General features: G+C 42.5%; 1 protein-coding gene across 3 annotated transcripts in view; it reads right to left on the reverse strand.

The window, feature by feature from the left end:
* Positions 1 to 2813: 2813 nt before the first annotated feature.
* The window catches only part of LOC144271005 (protein FAM169B-like), a 52505-nt gene continuing 33026 nt past the window's right edge, over positions 2814 to 22292 (reverse strand). For all 3 annotated transcript variants that reach the window (XM_077828035.1, XM_077828037.1, XM_077828036.1), the window contains 4 exons: positions 11244 to 11426; positions 8048 to 8176; positions 4042 to 4145; positions 2814 to 3235 (listed from right to left, as the gene is read on the reverse strand). In XM_077828035.1, the coding sequence (XP_077684161.1) occupies positions 3011 to 3235; positions 4042 to 4145; positions 8048 to 8176; positions 11244 to 11426 (641 nt within the window). In that variant the 3' untranslated portion in view covers positions 2814 to 3010. The remainder of the gene's footprint in view (positions 3236 to 4041; positions 4146 to 8047; positions 8177 to 11243; positions 11427 to 22292) is intronic.

Below are 22292 nucleotides of genomic sequence, written 5' to 3' on the forward strand. Positions count from 1 at the left end.
TAGGAAGAAAATCCTTTCACATTTGAAAAAACCCATCAAGGTACAACAGCTAGGAAACCAGCATGTGGATCATTGGGCACCAAAGAGGGAGAACAGAAATTCAACCTGGATATACTGACAACTTGATAGGTTTCAGAGTAGCAGCCGTGTTAGTCTGTATCCGCAAAAAGAAAAGGAGTACTTGCGGCACCTTAGAGACTAACAAATGTATTTGAGCATAAGCTTTCATGAGCTACAGCTCACTTCATCGGATGCATGCAGTGGAAAATACAGTGGGGAGATTTTATATACACCGAGAAGATGAAACAATGGGTGTTACCATACACACTGTAATTAGAGTGATCAGGTAAGGTGAGCTATTACCAGCAGGAGAGAAAAAAAACTTTTTGTAGTGATAATCAAGGTGGGGCATTTCCAGTAGTTGACAAGAACAGTAGGAGGGGAAGTAAACATGGGGAAATAGTTTTACTTTGTGTAATGACACATCAACTCCCAGTCTTTATTCAAGCCTAATTTAATGGTGTCCAGTTTGCAAATTAATTCCAATTCAGCAGTCTCTTGTTGGAGTCTGTTTTTGAAGCTTTTTTGTTAAAGAATTGCCACTTTTAGGTCTGTAATCGAGTGACCAGAGAGACTGAAGTGTTCTCCGACTGGTTTTTGAATGTTATAATTCTTGACGTCTGATTTGTGTCCATTTATTCTTTTACATAGAGACTGTCCGGTTTGGCCAATGTACATGGCAGAGGGGCATTGCTGGCACATGATGGCATATATCACATTGGTGGATGTGCAGGTGAACGAGCCTCTGATAGTGTGGCTGATGTGATTAGGCCCTATGATGGTGTCCCCTGAATAGATATGTGGACACAGTTGGCAATGGGCTTTGTTGCAAGGATAGGTTCCTGGGTTAGTGGTCTTGTTGTGTGGTGTGTGGTTGCAGGTGAGTATTTGCTTCAGGTTGGCGGGCTGTCTGTAAGCAAGGTCTGGCCTGTCTCCCAAGATCTGAGAGAGTCCTGGGTCGTCCTTCAGGACAGGTTGTAGATCCTTGATGATGCGCTGGAGAGGTTTTAGTTGGGGGCTGAAGGTGATGGCTTGTGGCGTTCATATCTATGACAGCAAACTCAGCTGTCATAGTGGGCTAAAATGAAACATGGGATCAGCGGTCATGAAGATTACAGCTGCCTTTATTTTCTATTATGCCTTGGGCCAGGTATCATCCAACAGTTGATACAATGTTTTATAAAAGATGCCAGATGTACCCTACTTAGGTAGAGAGAAACTAAGATGCCATGGATAAGGGCACTGTTTCCCAAGCGAATCCCTATTTCATACACTCATTGTACTGGGCCAGCCTATCCTCTACAGATCAGCCACATATGGATGGGCCAATCTTACTCTCTGAGACAGGCTAGCTTTGTCAGAGGTTGCTAATCATGTCTGCATCAGAATTATGGCTGTGATCAGTGATCAATGTTTCACCTCTCATGGCAAAATTAACATAATTTCCGATTACAGCACCAGTAGATAACTCCCTCTTTTGTAGAAGATGCCCAGAAAAGGTTGATTTCAATGGCACTGAAGCGCATTCTTGAACATGGATCGATGTAAATACATGCTTAAGTGATAAATTAAATCAGAGTCTATGGGTGAAATCCACCCTTTCCTACACAAAACCAGTGACAGGGCTTCATGTGGGGACCCATGGAGGGTGTGAAAGGGAAAGAATTCTCCTCTGCAATCTGTGGACATGGTACAGTGCAGCCCCTCTATGAATCCTGCATCAGTCCATAGACTGGAATAGATTCCTCTGCCTCCTCCATGACCCCTATGTGGGAACTGCAGGCCACAGGATCTGGGTATATGTGGACCCAGACCCTACCCCAGGCTGACCACTGCTCCCCTTGCCTCTTAAGGATAGTTCAGAGCTCCCTCCATGGCACCCAGGGATCACAGAAGCACAGAGAGCCATGAGCAGGCCTCTTTGCATTGGGGTAAATTTTACCCTCAGAGAAGATTAGATCCATGACAACTGTTGAAAACCTTTAAGTGTCCAACCTTTAATGCAACATCCACTGTGATGACATGGAAACTGGTGCATCCATTTGGTGCTGCAGTGGAGGCTGGTTGTAAGGGTAGAATGAAGCACTGCCTTGCATTGATTTGTGTATTATAAATAAAGCGTTCCTGATACATCAGTAAGTCAAGCTAGAACAGCACCACACTGACTTTACCTTGCGAGGGAGAGACTGAAAGGTGAGGGGTTTTTTTTTAACCACACTGTAACTTGTGCAAGCTGGCGAGACACATTATCAATATATTTTCTTTTATTGTAAAGCATTAGGAACTGGTCCATATGAAATACAATACGTGAGATAAGCAATCCACACAAAGTTCCTGCAACTGTGCCTTAAATTATATACACAATGTGATCTCAGTGTCTCAACTTGAAGGCAATTTACGGCCTGTCTGTACCAAACTTCTGCATTAATGTAGACCATGGGGGTTTTTTGTCCCCCCTCCCCCGTCCACTTCGTAGCTTAAAGGAAGATCTTTCAGCTGAGCTTTTCCAGCAGAAAGAATTTGCATCTCAATTGTTCTTTTTGAAAGGAAGGTTACAGAGCCATCATTCTGATACCAACCTGTGTTGCAGTATCTCCCTTGCATAATACAGGAAGTTGTTTCCGTAGAAATATCTTCTTACATCAGTATCTACAAGTCACCTAATTCCTCCTTTCTAGACATCTTACACGATCCATTAAAATCTTTCCAAAGCAGGGAAATAACTAGGCTCGACTGCTATTTAATTTCTTGGAAGGAAACAAAAGAAAAGAACAATTAAAAGAACAATAGTTTATTTTTATTTTTTTTAAAAGATTCTGAATATTTGCCTTGCAAAACCCTTGTAACTAATCTGGAGAAATCTCAGTGTGGTTAGAGATTATGACTATTTTAGTCTATTATTTTAGCCTTTTATGACTGCACAGTGGATCTTGCTCCTTGAGTGAGGGAATTAAGGCATCATTCGGAGATGCTTAGCAGTCTTGTCTTCCAGCAGGCCCATAGTCCTTGCTCTTTTCCTAGATCCCTTACATTGCTGCGTATCAGCTGTACCTTGACTAAAGTCCTCCTCCTTGGGAATTTGCAGGTGTAATGTCCTTGCTTCTCCTGCTGTGTTACCTTTGTCATCTCTGGCTTCTTGTGCCACTTTCCTAATATCAGGAATACATTCACCTCCCTGAAATTAGAACCAAGACACAAGGATCATCCTGGTATTATGAAAGGTACATATATACAGTGTAAAAACTATGATGTGACCCTAATCCAAGATGCCCTTAGAAACAAAAGGGACCCCAAAACATAGCCATTTTGTTTATATATAATAGATTCCTGATGCTCTACACAAGTACTCAGAACTGTCTGTATTAAGAAAACAACAAACTGATTTAGTTCAAGTAATCGTTGGGTGGCAACCTAAAGGGGAGGAGTAAACACAATAACCATGGTTCTTAATTTTACTCTGTTTTGTTTCTGCCCCTCTCATTATTTATTATTTGATGAGCTTCATTATTTTGATTTGTTTCCTTGAGTATATTTTATTGTGTTTATGGAGAATTGGTCCATTCCAATTGCCAAGATGATTTTAGGCCACGATCCTGCAATGAAGTGTGTGGGGGCAGACACCCAATGTAAGCAATTAAAAAGAGGGCGTTCTAATTGCAAAGTACTATGCAACCACTCTACCTACTATGTATGCAGGTCAGTTGAGAAAGCCAGTACAGACCTGCTGTTGTAGCATTCCAGCTCCGTTATAGTTCCTATACCTCAGTGAGGAACAAAGTAAAAACTTTCACATATGATGGTCATTTCATCACCTAGCCCCCAGAGCAATTACAGATTAGCCATATAAATCAATGGCCCAGTGATAGAAGATCATCCATGTTTATTTGTGTCACTCTCTCCTATTTAGGCTCCCTAACTCACTAAGTAGGGGGAAAATGTTTATGAAAAAGAGGATCATAAAATGATAAACTAATCACGTACCTCATTCATCGGGCCTGCATCTAAGCATATGGGTTCATCATCCTGAGCTCCCTCTATATGACAGCCTCCTTCCTCCTCTGAAGCAGTCTGACTAACTGTGTTTTCTAAGGGCAAGATCATAATGAAAGAATGTTGGCACAACTTCCATAGCAACAGTTTTATCAAAAAGATACCTACAAGATGCTGTCTTCATACAATTTCAGTCCCGCTCCTCCAATTCTGACAATTAACCACGCAGCCCAGTAACAACAAAAAAACCCTTGTGCAATAGGTGGCAATGCCACAAAAGACAAATGCATAGGTTTGGTCAGAAGAACCCCATTTTCTGATAGCCACTTGCACCTGAAATATTTGCAGGTCCATCTATCTGAATGTGCAGAAAGCCCACACCTGGCATTTTCACACACAAAATTTTCTGCTTGTAAATATCACATCATCTACCTGCAAACAGATGCATCTGTTAGTGCTGTAGATGCAATTTGAACAGTTAGCCCTCAGTTTTCACACCCGCACTTCTTGCCAGGTATAAATTACATCTGAAAAAGTTTTTAATTATATTTGCCATTTCTGAGCCTCCACTATCTTGACATAAAGGGTCCTGATGTGCAACAACAGCATGTCAGGCTAATTCTGGGGTGACTGTGAACTTCCATCCTTTCTGATTATTTCAGAAGAATTGTAATGGTTGAGACTGAAGCACGGCGTCTAATATTTCCAGTGCCCAACAAATTAGCTCTGACTGACTCTGATTCTCTGACTATTAATTGGGGTAAAATGAGTGCAGAGAGACCAGAAAAATAAATTATTAACACTGCGCTTATGTCCCTATCCTATTCCCAGATAGCGTTAAAAATCTCAGGATATTCCTCCATCGGCACATGAATGTCTGCACTAAAATGTCATTGAAAACCTTTCTAGCCTTAGGTTGAAAGTTTGTTCCGCTAAATGGAATCCATTTCTCAGAGAGTTCACTGGTCTGTAAGTTGCCTGTTAGACAATAAAAGGTACTTTTCATGATTCCCAAAAGCCTGGAAAGCAGTTATTTCCCACGGAATCTGCTTTTCTTTTCACTTGCAGTCAGAGCTCGTGCAAGGATGTTTCGCGCCCTAGGCGAAACTTCCACCTTGCGCCCCGCCCCCCCCCCCAGCCCTGCAGCAGCTCCCCGCCCCCCCTCGCCCTGAGGTGCCCCCCCCGCGGCAGCTCAGCAGCCCCCCCTCACCCTGAGGTGCCCCCCCGCGGCAGCTCCGCAGCCCCCCCTCACCCTGAGGTCCCCCCCCTGCGGCAGCTCCCTGCCACCCCCTCTCTCGCTCCCTCCCCTCGGCCCAGGGAGCCGTGCGGCAACTCCCCGCCGACCCCTCCCTTGGCCTGGGGAGCCGTGCGGCAGCTCCCCACTACCCCCTCCCTCAGCCCGGGGAGCCGCATGCAGCAGCTCCCCGCCCCAGCTCCGCCTAGTTCGCTTAGTGGTTGCACCGGCCCTGCTTGCAGTGCGGCTGTAGCCATATTGGTCCCAGGATATTAGAGAGACAAGATGGGGGAGGTTCTATCTTTTATTGGAATCACTTCTGTTGGTGAGAGAGACAAGCTTTGGAGCTTATCCAGAGCTCCTCTTTAGGACCTGGACCAATAAAAGACAGTACCTCCCCCACCTTATCTTTTCACATTCACTTTATTTTTGTAGACCTTACATACTTTCACTCAATTACTCTAGAACTGCTCATTTCAGTGCCTGATTGGTTCAGCAAGTAGGAGCCTCGCTGCATGTTCATCTTAAATTATTTTCACATTTCAGCCAGCCTCTGTAGGCAAACGCTGCTGCTTCTCTGTTACTGGAACTATTTGATATAAATTAACCTTGGCTGATTTTTCAACAACAATTAAGTGAAAATTTCCAGTTCCATGTATGATGCACCAAGGAACTTTCTTTTTATCGCTATACACTGATAAAAATTCAACAAACATGTTGAAAAGAACATATCCATCTAGGTTTCCCTTCTAACACATATCTACAAATGTGTGCATACCCAAATCTACGAACCATTTCTGGTTCATCCGTGCTGCCACTAGATGCCGCTCTATATCCTTGCAAAATTAAAATTCTGATCTCAGGTTTGTTTGAACCTTTTTGGAACACATCTTTCTGTAAAAGCCCTACAACATTATATGACAAGAATTTATTCCTGACTCTGAAAAACTACATAGTATGCAGCAGAAGAGCTGCACAGTTACAGCTATTAAATAGCTTTCTTCTACAGTGCCTAGTACTGTGGAACGGGGGCAGAAGGGTTGTTCAAGAAGCCCAGAACAGGATGGGGAGCTCACTAATCTTGGTGGCTGTTGTCATATGTACCAACATTATTTGGTGATGCTGAACTACATTGCCTCGTGCTGGCGGGATGCAGCAAGGGGGAAGAGGACACAGAAGAATTAGATCCGAAAGACATTCATGTCCTCAAATAAGCCTATAGAGATCCAAGCAAACATCTGGGTGCAGAGTTGGGTAAAGGCACACCTCAAGAGCTCCATTCTATGACGTATCATTCGCCTCCCTTTTCTCCTGCAAAAGCATGGTGCTAGTAACTTAGACTCCAATTCCAGTCTCCCTTAGCAGGGACGGAGTCTGGGGAACCATGGGGTGGGGGTAGGGGGAGAGATCTTCCTGTAGAGGAGATGGATGAGGTGCACCTGAGCTGGGAGGAGCTGCTGCTTATCCTACTACTAGCAGAAAGTATGATGCCCCATAAAATTCTTTTGCTGCTACCTCACCAGCCAAGAGGGGGAGTGCTGTGGGATCAGCACTTCTTCCAAGCTCAGTGAAAGTTGGGGAAGTTGTCCCTCTCATTGTAGTAGGTACTATCTGTCCCATGCTCCCCTTTACATTAACTCCTGTACATGTAATCTACCATGCCCTGGGAGATACACACACATGCTATACATACACACACTCTCTCTCATAGATTTTATATATAATATAAATATATATGTATATCTAATACATATATTACAAACACCTTGTTGTTTTAAACATTCCATTTCTATGGTAGTTGGAAGTTCCACTGAAGATGGTCAAGTTAAAGCCAACTCAGCACATTCACCCTCTAGGAAAGGGATCACTGACGAGCTATAAGCCATAAGCTGAGAATCTTTTTAAAAAGCATATTTTACTATTTGTTGCCAAGCTAACTTATTTCTGTCATTTTCCACTATGGAGATATAGCACATTACAGCTCAGAGGTTATAGAAGAGGGACACATATGTTTTATACTCTTTCTCTACAGCCTCCACAAATACAAGTATCTCCCCTAAATCCTTTTCTTATTATACAAACAAATAAACCCATCTCTATGGACCATATATGGTGCTAACCTCACTGGGCTAATTGTTGCCCTGGTATAATGCACTGCAATGGGAGTTCCATCCTCTTACACCAGGGCTGCATTTTGTCAGTAGCCCTCGGAGTCTCTGTAATTTGATTTCATTACTTCAGAATCTCTAATCCTGGCCCTGTTTACTAGATATTTTGGCCCTCTCTTGAGGATTACCAAGTACTGTGCTGTACAATAAGGAACACAGATTTTTTTTCCCTTCAATTGAACACAAAGGAAGGCGGAACCTTCAAGTTTATGTCATAGAATGGCATGAAAATTGCCTCTGAACAGTGAATTCAGTAACTCTCATCCCCATGGCTCTAGAAATTTTTCTAGTTGCCTTTCAATGCACCTGTGCCTTTTTTTTTTTTTTTTTTAACATACTAGAGCTGAGATACCTGCTTTGGGGTCTAACCATAGACTTTTTGCACACATACCACCCACCCCGATAGCTGAGAGGTACCTGTCGCTTCTGAGTCAGATAAAAAGACAACGTGCTGAACCGCATGCTTAGCACTTTCTCCATGTGCTGCCAATGAGAGGAAGCAGCATTTTGTCATCATTAAGGAAGCGTAGCTTTTAACTGTGAAGTTTAAATAACTGAACATGACAAGGAGAAGTCCGTACAGTTTGTAACTCACTTTCTGAAAGGGCAGTTTCCAGCTGAATCTTTAACCAGATACTAACACGCTGGCTCCAGTCCCCTGGTGCTTCCACCTCCCACAGTCGATCCTGCTCCTCTGGATGGGTCTGCAAGAATTTCTGGCAAACTGAACAGGAAAACCAAGTGCGGGGCGTGGAGGGGGGAGAGAGAGACGGGGAAGCATTAGTGAGTTAAGAGTCAGCTGGTGGCACCAAGCGTGAGCCCTCAGGATGTTCTCTCAGAGACCTATTTTTTCTTAGAGGTGTGGTTTTTGGCTGTTTTCTCTCTCTTTCCACCCTTCATTCTCTCTCTCTCTCTGCTAAGCCTCTCGCACAGCCATGGCATGGAGTCTGAGTACTTATACCTGGCTGGAGGAACCCTGTATGTTGAACATCTGTTCAAGGCTACTGAAGTTTCTTAACCAACAACGGGATAATATTCAGAATCTGCCCTGAGCTAACAAAAAAAATAGATGCAGGCTGAATTAAGTCTCCCACTCTGTTCCTTTCTTACCCTATAGTGCATAGATATGGCAGGAGCCTTTTTAAAATATTGGCTAAGTGGTCACTGCCTGGGGTTTATAATGGAAATCCATGTTATCACATTCATAATCTTCTCACTGAGGATAAATAAAGAGTTTTGCTCATTTCTGCCTTACAGAAAGAGAGTACTTTAAGAGGCAGACGACAGGTATTTATTAACAGGCACGCAATATCTCCCTTTTCTCCTTTAAAGTCCCTTTTTGAAATGCATTGCTTCACAGAGCCTTAATAAATCTTATCCCTCTCTGCAATGAATTGTTATCAAATGAGACCATTGAAAACAATAACTCATGCAACCAAAATTAGTGCTTGAACCTCGCTGGTCATATGTTGCATACTGGGGTCAAGACCACAGGCTCTTTTGAGCAGGGACCATATCGCTAAAGTATTCAGCACAGAACTGGAGGTATACAAACAATAAACAAAGTATGTACACCAAGTGTGGCTTGCAGAATCATAGTGAGCATTAATTAGCAGGACATCTTGGGAAGAAATTAATGATAGCCCTGTCCCTCTCTCTAACGTGAGACTACTTTCTGGTAAGCATTCAGGGGCTTTTACTTATTGGGGTGAATGAGGAAAGCCTGAAACAGGAGGAGCTGACAGAGACAACAGATGTAGCTGAGGTAAAGGTATAACTTTCATGAGAAACCTTGGTCCTATTAGTATTCCAGACATATTCTGTAGACAAAGAACATTCATATAATTTGGATAAGCATTCAAATTTAGGGCTGTTTATTCATATCAAACCCAAACCTGTCTCCTTTGCAGGTTTTCCTCATTGCTAGTTGCAGAGCCAAAGTGAGGAAACCGCCAACAGCATTTATGCTATTAGTGTATCCCTTTAGGAGTGATGAAGTGTTGCATTTCTGAACTGTTCTGTAAATTAAACAGGGATTTTTAAACCTCTGTCAACCACCTTTCCATGAGGTCCTGCTCATGTCTCCTGACTCAAGTTTTAAGATGATAATCCCTGATCACTCCATGATACATTCTGTCCCTGCATCCTAAGTAGTTCATCATACCATGGAGAGAGTTTGGAAAGCTCACTTATCTTTAATGTTTAACTGGATTTGGTAGTTTTCTTTTTTTTTTTAAATCCCGTCATTCTTGTAAGTAAACATCTGCCTCATAATGAGTAGATCATTGTCATTAATTTTACTTCAGGATAAAAGCTAAATTGATTTCTTCAGCAAGAAACTCTGGGAGAGATAAGTACAGTAACAGCAAAATATTCAGTTCATGGCTTTATTGCTCCTTTTTAGACTTGTACAGCAGAGAGAGTGGGAATATTATATAAGAAATGCTAGTGAGAACTGCTCACATTTAGTGGAAGGATATTTAGAGGACACTGGGTTGCAGTCCTCAGTCTAATGCAGAAGAATTTATACCTACTTCAATAAGGCCAGTATTTCACCCTTGGCATTTAATATTTATGTTTACAGTGAGATCCAGAGATCCCAGTCAGGATCAGGGATCGATTGTGCTAGGCACTCTACAAACACAAGCAAAGACAGAGTCCTGACCCTGAACCTGAGCCCCAAACCTACCAGAGATGAAAAGCTAACTCTTAGGATGTACCACTAGTGTTTATAAACAAATCTCAAAATGCAGCATGTATAAACCATACAATGCATGCCATCAGGGAAACTGTTTTTGTTCGATGGAGAAAAATAATTTCACCTGTATTACTTCTTCCTGTATTAAGAGGACACAGTATCTTCGATAGAGTTGTGGGAAAAGGGAGAGATGTGAATGTATAATATACATGACTATCTATGCATTAGCTGTGCATGGTGTATACATTTCAGATAAACAGAACAGTGTACAGCTATGTGTGTTGAGGGACAGAGAGAGACTAGGGGGAATAAAGGTTTTATTGGTATTAATTAGGGATGACTGTAAAGCCAGGAGTGGCTAACACAGATATTCCAAACAAGTTGCAGTAAGACCCCCATGTCACACCACATCATCAGGTATTTGATTTAAGCCACATATTTAACAAAGAAGTATTTTATACATGTTTTAGAGATTTTAAAAATCATTTTATTCTTAGGACTATTTTATTTAAGCTTCCACCTGAAACTCCAGGCTTGCTTGCGTTACCACAAATCCAACTGTACAGCCACGGAGTGAAAATTATAACTAATTTTAAAAATATATTGTGACTGTTCAAAAGCCGCTCAGAGATTTGGAATGAAAGAAGTACTTCTGACAAGTTGGATTAGGGGGCACGGGTCAGGTGTGGTGCCTGACAAATGCAATTTATCACAAAAGTATAAGGATGTGGCATGTGTGTAGTGTGTGCATATGGACATCCACACAATTTCTTCTTTTTCTTTCTTGTCAAACAGCAAGCTGATCATTCATTCTTTGATTCCAAAGCCATTACTCCATTTCTTGGAGATAATTATATAAGAGTGTAAATACCAAACTACCATTCTATCACTCAATATCTTATAAGAACACAGGATTTCCTCCCCACAGGAAGCTACATGTGTCTCTAGAGAGATTGCATGCCAAGGACATTATTTTTGTGTTCACTCCAATGCATTGACTCTCCTGCAGCCAAGAAGCCGCTTCCAATATTTTTATGAAATGCATAAATTATACATAACCTTTTACCTAATGTTTCCACATCAAGTGTTTTACCTTGGTACATGTCAGCAGAAATAGGAAAGCTGATCCCCAAGGCATCTTCGGTCCCAAAAGATTGACAGAAATCATGCAGAATTTTCATCCCTAGGCCGCACCTTCTGTATTTTCTCCGGACAAATACAGTATCCAGAACTGGGAGCAGGTAACATTGACAGGAGTTAACATCACACAGGCTTCCTGGGAGTACACAGTAAAATAGCTCACTCTTATAACCAATAAATGAAAAGATAAACCACTCTCCAAGCCAATAAACAGTAATAATTGTGGCAGGAGGGGCGCATTAACTTTATTTTACATAGAAGGGAAGTGGGTGTGGCATTCTACAGAGAAAAAAGTTTGAACTCAGACCAAGGAGGTGTCGGATAGAACCCTAGGGAATGCCAAGTTCAGGGAGAAATTTTAGACTCAGGTTTATGTTTCCTTGCCAACAAAGCCAAACCCCAGTACAAAGATGGAGACAGATACTAACTAAGGGCCTGTGTGTTGCTGAGGCTAAAACAGTGACTCAAGCCTAGCGTCCTGCCTACTGGACCAAACCACTTCTCACTAAAACAGTCAGAAAGTATTAGAGCTTGCCCCAGCACTTCAAACCTTTACTCTGCAGTCATCACCCAGGCTAAACGCCCTCTGCCGTCAAGAGGAGTTACGGTTGAGTACAGACGTGCAGAGTCCAAAATTACAATGTTCATATCAATTAACTAAGGGCCTCACTCTGCAAGAATTACATGAGTAGTTCTTTGTATATTATGCACAGAAGTTCAAAATGCCACAAGAAATAGAACCCAAAAGAATAAGAAAACATAAGCATTCAATCATGAAATAACTTATGTTGAGATCAATCTGTTATCTAGCGACTTTGTAGAATAAAAGCACTACAAATGTTTCCTCCTGATTGATTTGTATTTAATCATTTATGAAATACCCACTGCCGTAGTGCCTGGACTCATACAGATTAAATACAACTGAAAATCCATAGAATCATACAAATTAGAGGCCTTTTAGTAGGTCTGCTTGACAATTTTCCATCAAACCTTTCTCCTCTGCCCTGCCCCGCCCCCAATATTTTCATGACAGCATCTTCTTTTCTATTTTTTTTCTTTTTTGTCAGAAAACTGAAAAGTTTTTAGTTTTTGATGAAAAGTCAAAATATTTTGTTGAAAATTTTGATGAAAACAAAACATTTTCATTTAAATTTTGCATGAGAGGGGAAAAACATTTTCTCGCCAGCTTTCCCGGTTAATCTAGTGCCTCTCATAGTTAGTTTGTTCCCTACTACACATTTACCAGTGTAACATCCAACTTCGTTTTAAACGACTCAAGTCATGAATCTTCTGCCACTTCTCTTGTGAGTCTCTTTCACAGCATAATAGAACTAATTGTCAGGAGGCTTTTCCTGATATTCAAATTAAGCTTCCCTTCTTTCAGTGTGACCATTTTCTTCTAGCCACCTCCTGCTTGTTATCTTAAATAAGGGCCTGCTTCTGCTCCTGTTGATTTCAACTGGAGTTTTGCCACTAACGCCAACAGAAGTCAGGTCTGACTTTAATTCCTCTCCTACCTTGGACTCCAAATTCAGCAAGACACATATGCATTTGCTTAAATCACAATAAAATCAATGAGACTTGAGAAAGTGCTTGACTTCCCAAGTGCTTTATTGAATACAGACAGGTTTCAGAGTAACAGCCGTGTTAGTCTGTATTCGCAAAAAGAAAAGGAGGACTTGTGGCACCTTAGAGACTAACCAGTTTATTTGAGCATAAGCTTTCGTGAGCTACAGCTCTCTTCATCGGATGCATACTGTGGAAAGTGTAGAAGATCTTTTTATATACACACAAAGCATGAAAAAATACCTCCTCAAACCCCACTCTCCTGCTGGTAATAGCTTATCTAAAGTAATCACTCCCTTAGAATGTGTATGATAATCAAGTCGGGCCATTTCCAGCACAAATCCAGGTTTTCTCACCCCCCCTCACACACACACAAACCCACTCTCCTGCACGGGCTGAAATTGTGGAAAAGCAGCATCACTTGTCCCATAACCTCAGCCGTGCGGAACACAATGCCATCCACAGCCTCAGAAACAACTCTGACATCATAATCAAAAAGGCTGACAAAGGAGGTGCTGCTGTCATGATGAATAGGTCGGAATATGAACAAGAGGCTGTTCGGCAGCTCTCCGACACCACTTTCTACAAGCCATTACCCTCTGATCCCACTGAGAGTTACCAAAAGAAACTACAGCATTTGCTCAAGAAACTCCCTGAAAAAGCACAAGATCAAATCTGCACAGACACACCCCTGGAACCCCGACCTGGGATATTCTATCTACTACCCAAGATCCATAAACCTGGAAACCTTGGCGCCCCATCATCTCAGGCATTGGCACTCTGACAGCAGGATTGTCTGGCTATGTAGACTCCCTCCTCAGGCCCTACGCTACCAGCACTCCCAGCTACCTTCGAGACACCACTGACTTCCTGAGGAAACTACAATCCATCTGTGATCTTCCTGATAACACCATCCTGGCCACTATAGATGTAGAAACCCTCTACACCAACATTCCACACAAAGATGGACTACAAGCCGTCAGGAACAGTATCCCCGATAATGTCACGGCTAACCTGGTGGCTGAACTTTGTGACTTTGTCCTTACCCATAACTATTTTACGTTTGGGGACAATGTATACCTTCAGATCAGCGGCACTGCTATGGGTACCCGCATGGCCCCACAGTATGCCAACATTTTTATGGCTGACTTAGAACAACGCTTCCTCAGCTCTCGGGCCCTAACACCCCTACTCTACTTGCGCTATATTGATGACATCTTCATCATCTGGACCCATGGAAAAGAAGCCCTTGAGGAATTCCACCATGATTTCAACAATTTCCATCCCACCATCAACCTCAGCCTGGTCCAGTCCACACAAGAGATCCACTTCCTGGACACTACAGTGCTAATAAACGATGGTCACATAAACACCACCCTATACAGGAATATAGCGGTCAGTAGGTTTCCAATCTACATGCCTCCAGCTTTCACCCTGACCACACCACACGATCCACCGTCTACAGCCAAGCTCTGCGATACAACCGCATTTGCTCCAACCCCTCAGACAGAGACAAACACCTACAAGAGCTCTATCAAGCATTCTTACAACTACAATACCCACCTGCGGAAGTGAAGAAACAGATTGATAGAGCCAGAAGACTTCCCAGAAGTCACCTACTACAGGACAGGCCTAATAAAGAAAATAACAGAACGCCACTAGCCGTCACCTTCAGCCCCCAACTAAAACCCCTCCAACGCATTATTAAGGATCTACAACCTATCCTGAAGGATGACCCAACACTCTCACAAATCTTGGGAGACAGGCCAGTCCTTGCCTACAGACAGCCCCCCCAACCTGAAGCAAATACTCACCAGCAACCACATACCACACAACAGAACCACTAACCCAGGAACCTATCCTTGCAACAAAGCCCGTTGCCAACTGTGCCCACGTATCTATTCAGGGGACACCATCACAGGGCCTAATAACATCAGCCACACTATCAGAGGCTTGTTCACCTGCACATCCACCAATGTGATATATGCCATCATGTGCCAGCAATGCCCCTCTGCCATGTACATTGGTCAAACTGGACAGTCTCTACGTAAAAGAATAAATGGACACAAATCAGATGTCAAGAATTATAACATTCATAAACCAGTCGGAGAACACTTCAATCTCTCTGGTCACGCGATTACAGACATGAAAGTTGCTATATTACAACAAAAAAACTTCAAATCCAGACTCCAGCGAGAGACTGTTGAATTGGAATTCATTTGCAAATTGGATACAATTAACTTAGGCTTGAATAGAGACTGGGAGTGGCTAAGTCATATGCAAGGTAACCTATTTCCCCTTGTTTTTTCCTCCCCCCCAAGACGTTCTTGTTAAACCCTGGATTTGTGCTGGAAATGGCCCACCTTGATTATCATACACATTGTAAGGAGAATGGTCACTTTAGATAAGCTATTGCCAGCAGGAGAGTGGGTTTGTGGGGGGGGGGGGGGAGGTTTGAGAAAACCTGGATTTGTGCTGGAAATGGCCCAACTTGATTATCATACACATTGTAAGGAGAGTGATCACTTTAGATAAGCTATTACCAGCAGGAGAGTGGGGTGGGAGGAGGTACTTTTTCATGCTTTGTGTGTATATAAAAAGATCTTCTACACTTTCCAGAGTATGCATCCGATGAAGTGAGCTGTAGCTCACGAAAGCTTATGCTCAAATAAATTGGTTAGTCTCTAAGGTGCCACAAGTCCTCCTTTTCTTTTTGTGAATACAGACAGTTTGTTTTGGTGTTTACAAATATTTGTAACACTTCCATGGTAGTTATCCTTTCTTCCTAGGCCAATCCCTCCATCTCCCTAATCATTTTTGTTGCTGTTCTCTGAAATTCATTCAGTTTGTTCCATTAAGTTAATCAAAATTTTCCTGGGAATAAAGTGCCCAGATATTAATGCAGTTATTCACATGCAGTTGTACATTAAATCAAAATGACCACAATAGGTTGTATAAACAACCCTCCTCCCTGTACCACCACAACCAGCCATAAATAATCCAGCCATGGTCTATAATCAAGTCAAGCCCAAAAATATACATCTCAGATCGCACTCTGAACACTGGCAGTTTCAGCATGACAAAGTGACTTTAATGCTTCCATAGTTGAGACTTTTGTTTTTAATGGTGAGCATACCCAATGTAATGTACATGCATCTATTGGCCAGAATGTCAGACTTACTCAAGTATATGTGATTATGTCAGCTCTGCCCTGCAAAATATATATATATTACTAACTGCCAGTCAGTAGAAGCAGCAGCAGCAGAGAGGGGGTAAAATGGGGTCCCACTGGGGCCACCCCTCTCATCAGCAGCCCCCTGGAGCCAGAACTTGCAGGGGAGACACACAAACACACCGGGAAATGAGGACTCGGATGGTGACTATCCCCAACATGTGGTGTAGGGAGAAGCTGCAGAGGAGCTACCCAGACACTCCAGCCAGCAGGTGCTGCTGCAGAAGCAGCCAAAGCAGGGGCCTTCCAACGTTCAGAGAACTTTCTATAGTTTTGACTTGACTTTCTCTGTCCTGTGATGATCACCTGTTTGGTCCAACCTTTCCCCTCCCTCCCAGTCTCTTCTTCTCCACTTCACTCCAAATCTGCCCCTCAATAAGCTCTTCTCCTCTGCCCAGACCCCCTCACCCCTCTTCCTCTTCCCTTCACCCTCTCCTTTCACTTTTCTTTTAAGAGCTCATCCCCTCTTAAATCCACTCCCAAAAAATTGTGGCACTAATATGACATTTGCTACTTGTGTGTTCTGCCTCTTCCCCCAGCTTGTCTCTGTCCTGTCTCTAGATCGTAAACCCCTCAGGGCAGAGACTGTCTAATATTCTGTGTCTGTACAGTGCCTAGCACAGTGGGGCCCACTCTTGGTTGGTCCTTAAGCACTACCATAATAATAACTGCAAAGAAAACCCCTCCTTTAGCTGGGAGACATCTGTGATTTTGGAACAGAAAGTCCTAAGTTCTTGACCTAATCCTGCACATGCGTGGTTTAACTGGCAATCATGAAGTCCCCACATGTGCATCTATGTATTGCAGCGTGTATTTTTTCTCCTCCATTACAAGGGCAGTCCAAGCATTCAAACATTCCAGAATCCTGGTCTCTGAAGCACTACAATGGCAGCAGCTTTAGGTGGTTGCAGTTCCCCTTTCCTACTCAAAAGAATAGAGCAGGTGGGCAGAATTAAGAAAAGTACGATGCACCTATGTGAGCCAAGAACCTGAGCACACCCTCGCCTTATTGTGGGCTGGCAGCACACCAGAGGTGTTAGACTCTGACAATGTTCGTTCTGGGGAGCTGACGAACTTTTCATCACAAAATTTACAGCTTCTTTGAGTATTGTAGGATTAGTTTCAGGCCCTTCAACCCTGATATTGTCCCTCGGAGAGATTTTTGGCATCTCACGTTATTTGTCTCTTACAAATCCCTGAAATCAGATTGAGAGACTGATGTGTAGCCGTCCTAATGGACAGGAGCTGGCTGATCAATTTCTGCGCTCTTAATTTTGTGCTTAAGGAAGACAGACATTTGTAAAGTCTAAGGTTATCATAAACAGACTAATCATGAAGACACTCTCTCCTTTTACCCCTGAGCAAACACATGAGAAGAAGCCACCACCCATAGACTTTGGGGTGAAGTGAATTTTGCCTCCAGGGTCCTTTCTAATAGTGGAGCAGGGTCCTAATAAGCTATTGGTGGGCTTGAGTTGAGGTTCCTGTGCACTGTTGGCTTGGACCTTTTTTTCATTGCTCAGCCATATAAAAAGACTGAGTTTTGGGGTGAGGGAAGAGACAAAGGAAATTAGGGCATTGGCAGGAGAGATGGAAGTATTTATGCAGTCTGCCCTTTCAAAGCCTTTGATCTGTTTGGTTAGGTCATGAGTGCCAAATGACCAACTTATGAGCCAGCACAATGGTAAACAGCAATTACCAGGGCAGGAAAGCAGACAGCCATTAGCATTCCCAAACATCCACAAACCAGGAAAAACCCAACCCTGTCCCCACATCTAAGGGGCCCAAAGAAAACAAGGTTGTGCATACTGACTGCATCCCTGCTGAACAAGTTGGCTTTGCACACACAAGTTCACACAGGCCTTCTGCAGGATCAATGCTTATGTAAAGGGTGGGGACTATTTCTGCTGAACAGAACCCAATGTCAACCCGTTGTGTGATGTGAAAAGGGAAGCAAAGATTCTGGCTTCAATAAAATTAAATGAACACATGTCTTGGCTAGTATGTGTTCATTTTATTTTTTATTTTATTTTATTAAAGCTAGAACCTTCAAACTGGTTCAAATATGCACATTAAAAATATTATTGCTAGAAAAGAGTGGGGAAGGGGAACAATTATCCAAAACCAAACTTTTTGCTAGGTGTTAGGCAGGTTAACTTTTTGTTCTGATCTCATTTTATGGACAGAAAATGTATGTGATCAATGGAAAACACATACATAGTATCCCTATGGGATCTAATTCAAGGGGGAAATATCTAAAAGACCAAGTCTACAGAGGTTCATGGGAAAAAGGCTGAAATGGACTTCATCCCACCATGTGGGCAAACACTTCTGGTGTCTGATTTATATTAAATAAAGCCTATCATCCCTTTTGAAGCACCTCAGTAAAATTACTACTAAGCGCTTTTATCATTTTTACAAATATTTACTAATCAGTCCTCATAACAGCCCATTAAGTTGCCATTAGGTCAATTTAGCTAATGAGAAAACAAGGGCTGAGACAGTACCTACATCTCCAATTTTATCAATCGTCAGTGGTTCCCAAAATGTGATTCACAGAGTTCTTGCTGGAGTTCTGTGGGGAGCCAGCAGGAAATACTGCTGGTTCAACTCCGTGTCTCACAGCTCTCTCTCTCTCTCAGCCCCAGTATATGTTTTTTTACGATTGGTTTGATGGCTGAATTGCTAAAGCTGCCCTCCTCAAGTCTCATAACATGGAGGTCCCAGAGGAAGAGAAAGATACTTAAGACTAAGAAAAGTATGATGCACCTATGTGAGCCAAGAACCTGAGCACACCCTCGCCTTATTGTGGGCTGGCAGCACACCAGAGGCATTAGACTCTGGCAATGTTCGTTCTGGGGAGCTGACGAACTTTTCATCACAAAATCTACAGCTTCTTCGAGTATTGTGGGATCAGTTTCAGGCCCTTCAACTCTGATATTGTCCCTCGGAGAGATTACCACAATACAAATATTAAACAACAAAAGCTAAAGGAACTTCTCTACTTGTAGTTAACCGAAAGATTAAGACACTTTTGTTTAATAGCATATTGTGGCTTTCTGCATCAACTGTTCTTTGCATTATATAATAATAAAATATTATATAGCTCTTTCATTAGTAGACATGAAAACACTTTACAAATGAAGTCAGTAACATTATTCCCATTTTACATATGGGGAAACCGAGGCACAGAGCAGTGACGTGACTTGCCCAAAGTCACAGAGCATGCCAGCGGCAGAGCCAGGAACAGAACCCAGGTCTCCTGATTCCTGGTCTAGTGTTCTGTCCACTAGGACATACTGCCTCCTCATGAATCTTTAACACTCTCCCAATTATTTTGCACTCAAGTGAAGGCAGTAAGATCCAGCTTCAAATATTACCAAATCTAAGCAAACTGAAAACATTTCATGGAATTATATGCGTCAAGTATTATAGTCATTGATCCATAAAAAAACAGGTTTTTAACAAATGTAGAGCATACCATGAAAATCCTGAAAGAAAAATGACAAAGAAACAAGCCGCTTTGGTTCTCCGCACCAAAGTGGCTCCATGGGAAGATCTTTGTTTCGTCTCCTGCAAAATATTCTAACTGTTATGGTTGCCATCTGCAAAATAGGGTGTGCAGACTAAAGCAAGGCAGTTTCAGAATTTAGAGGACAGGAAACAATGTTCTTTTCTATTTTTTTTAAGTAGGGTTTGAACTCCTTAACTGCCAGTATGGAGAGCAGAGTTTGGAAGTCACTGACATATATCAAATTGAAGGCGTTTGTCCTAGTGTAACGCTGACAGACCCTGGTCGTCAGCAGGCAGGATTGAACCGTGGACCTCTGGAGCTTAGTGCATGAACCTCTACCGCAAGAGCTAAAAGCCAACTCCCTGTTAACTAAGGCTGTACAGCAGACTCATTTAACTCTCTCTAAGTGGTCTCAGTGCCACTAGATGGGACACAACACCACACCAAGAAGGTGTGTGGGTTACACTGGCATGCAACAAAGTGTCTCATCAACATGTTAGTGCCTTATGTCATGTCCCGTCAATCGCCAGAGTACCCAGTGATAAATGCCACGTGCCTCCCACTAAACAGAAATAGGCACATACCGTAGAGGTTAGGTTGGTGAGCTGTGCAGTTGTGAATATAATAAGTCTAAGGCTCATAAAAGATGATAGGTTAAAGATCTTGGAAAATGAAGTCTTGTGTTTATCCATTCAACAGGTGCAGCATGGTCAGTATCAGTAGACATTTCCTCACATTGCCTTGCCAATATGTCTCAAACCTGACCTGAAGGAACTGTCTCTAGGAGCAACATAGGTATTCAGTCCCCCTTCCCTTTCTCCTGAGACTATCAAAAGAGATCCCAATAAGTGCAAGCTATGATGTGCATGTATATCTATTAAGAACAGGACTATCACCAAACTCAGGCCACCTAGGAGTTGGTGGATGGGAACAACTTTCAGATATCGCCAGCCTGAGCTAAACTTGAGTCAGTGACTTCCATGTGAAAATCTGACTTGGTCAAAGATATGCTGTAAGTCTGCAGCAAAGACAGGAAGAGACTCCTCCCATCCATATATCCAGCCACCAGACACGTGCTTTTAACTGTCCATTCCCTACAAATGTAGTTCTGCCTTATTTAGCTCCGCTGAACCATGGTTTCTAATCTTGTCATAGTCTAGCTAATGTAAGGTTCACAGATGAGACACACAGAGAGATGAGAACAGAATGAGCAGGAGAGTCTAAATTACTTAGTGGAGGGCAAAGAGCAGTGGATAAGGGCCAAGTTGTTGTAGAGAGAGGAAATGCAGTTGGGATCATCTGGCAGGGCCATGAAACAAATTGCCAATTCTTCATGGGGCCAGGAGCTATGGAAGAAGATCTGGCAATATGGAATTTCCTACACAGAGAATACTTGATATATAACGTACAATACTCAGGGCAGCAACAGAAGAAACTAGCACCATGTAAATAGTATTAAAAAGGAATTCAAATGTTTTGAGGAATACCACTTCCAAAGAAGTGTGAAGAACTAGCTGGGCTTGTTTGGGTCTAATAAATCCAGAATCCCTTTGTAGGTGGTTTATCATAAGAGACAGAGTATCAGATCAATAGGAGCATGTTTAGTATGACACAATTACAGAACCTCAGAGATTTCACAATGCACACAGCAAGTGAGCTTTACATGATAAGCAAAGAGGGAAGTGAACAATCACAGTTTCAAGCTTCCCCAAAAGACCTTGGAAAACGACTGTAGTAATTATGACACGGACCAAAAACAAACAAATGCTGCTGCCCAAAGAGGAAAATACTGGCAACAAGATCCAGATGCTGACAAGTCTGGACTTTAAGCATTTGTATTTAATGTGAACCAAAATGTGACTCCCAGTTACCCAGAAACAGATTCAGGTTGTCTGATATTCCACCCACAGCAGACTACTGTGAAAACTTATTTTACTGAAGCATGAATCATTACAAACCAACTGTCTCCCTCCAAAAGCTTTGCTCCAAAATATTTATGGACTTAAAAGGGAAACGTACAGTTGTAAATGAAGTGTTTGCAAATTATAAAACAGCTCAACACAGTGTATTTATAGACATATCCAGGATTCCTTAATCATTGCCTGAGATGTGATTCACCACTGATAGCATACAGAAGAGCCAACTACACCTCAGAGTGTGGGGAGGAGTTCACCACTGCAGAGGGCAGAACTTCTCCTAGTGCTTCATCCCTTAGAAGGGCTACCAGGGGTCGGCAACTTTAATCTATTGTCTGGAATCCACAGCAAGCCTGATTCCGCCACCTCCTGCTTTTGGGACCGTGCTGATTGATGGCCTTGAAGCAATCCAATTCACGTCCAGAAAGAGGTTCCATCACCAATTTCTCTGTACCTATTTTGCAACTTCATTTGAGCACCAAAACCCAAAAATCTCCTGAAATAGTCTTTATGAATTTTAGTGTTGGTGCACTTTAACTTGGGGCCAGTAACTGACCCAGAGACACATTCTACTGTAAATGTGGAGTCATTCCAGTGAGATATTCTCCACACTGTTCTTTTCTGGCACCAATTTAGTCACTGTTGTGGCTTACCATGGTACAAATATCCACAGTGTAGCTATCTTGAGATCAATGCAGTGGCTCTGGACTTATACCAGACTTATCAATTCACAGATTTTTTTCAGCCCACAAAGGACTGTCTGATCTAGTCTGA

Source organism: Eretmochelys imbricata, chromosome 10 (assembly GCF_965152235.1).
Source record: "Eretmochelys imbricata isolate rEreImb1 chromosome 10, rEreImb1.hap1, whole genome shotgun sequence".
Lineage (NCBI taxonomy): Eukaryota > Metazoa > Chordata > Testudines > Cheloniidae > Eretmochelys > Eretmochelys imbricata.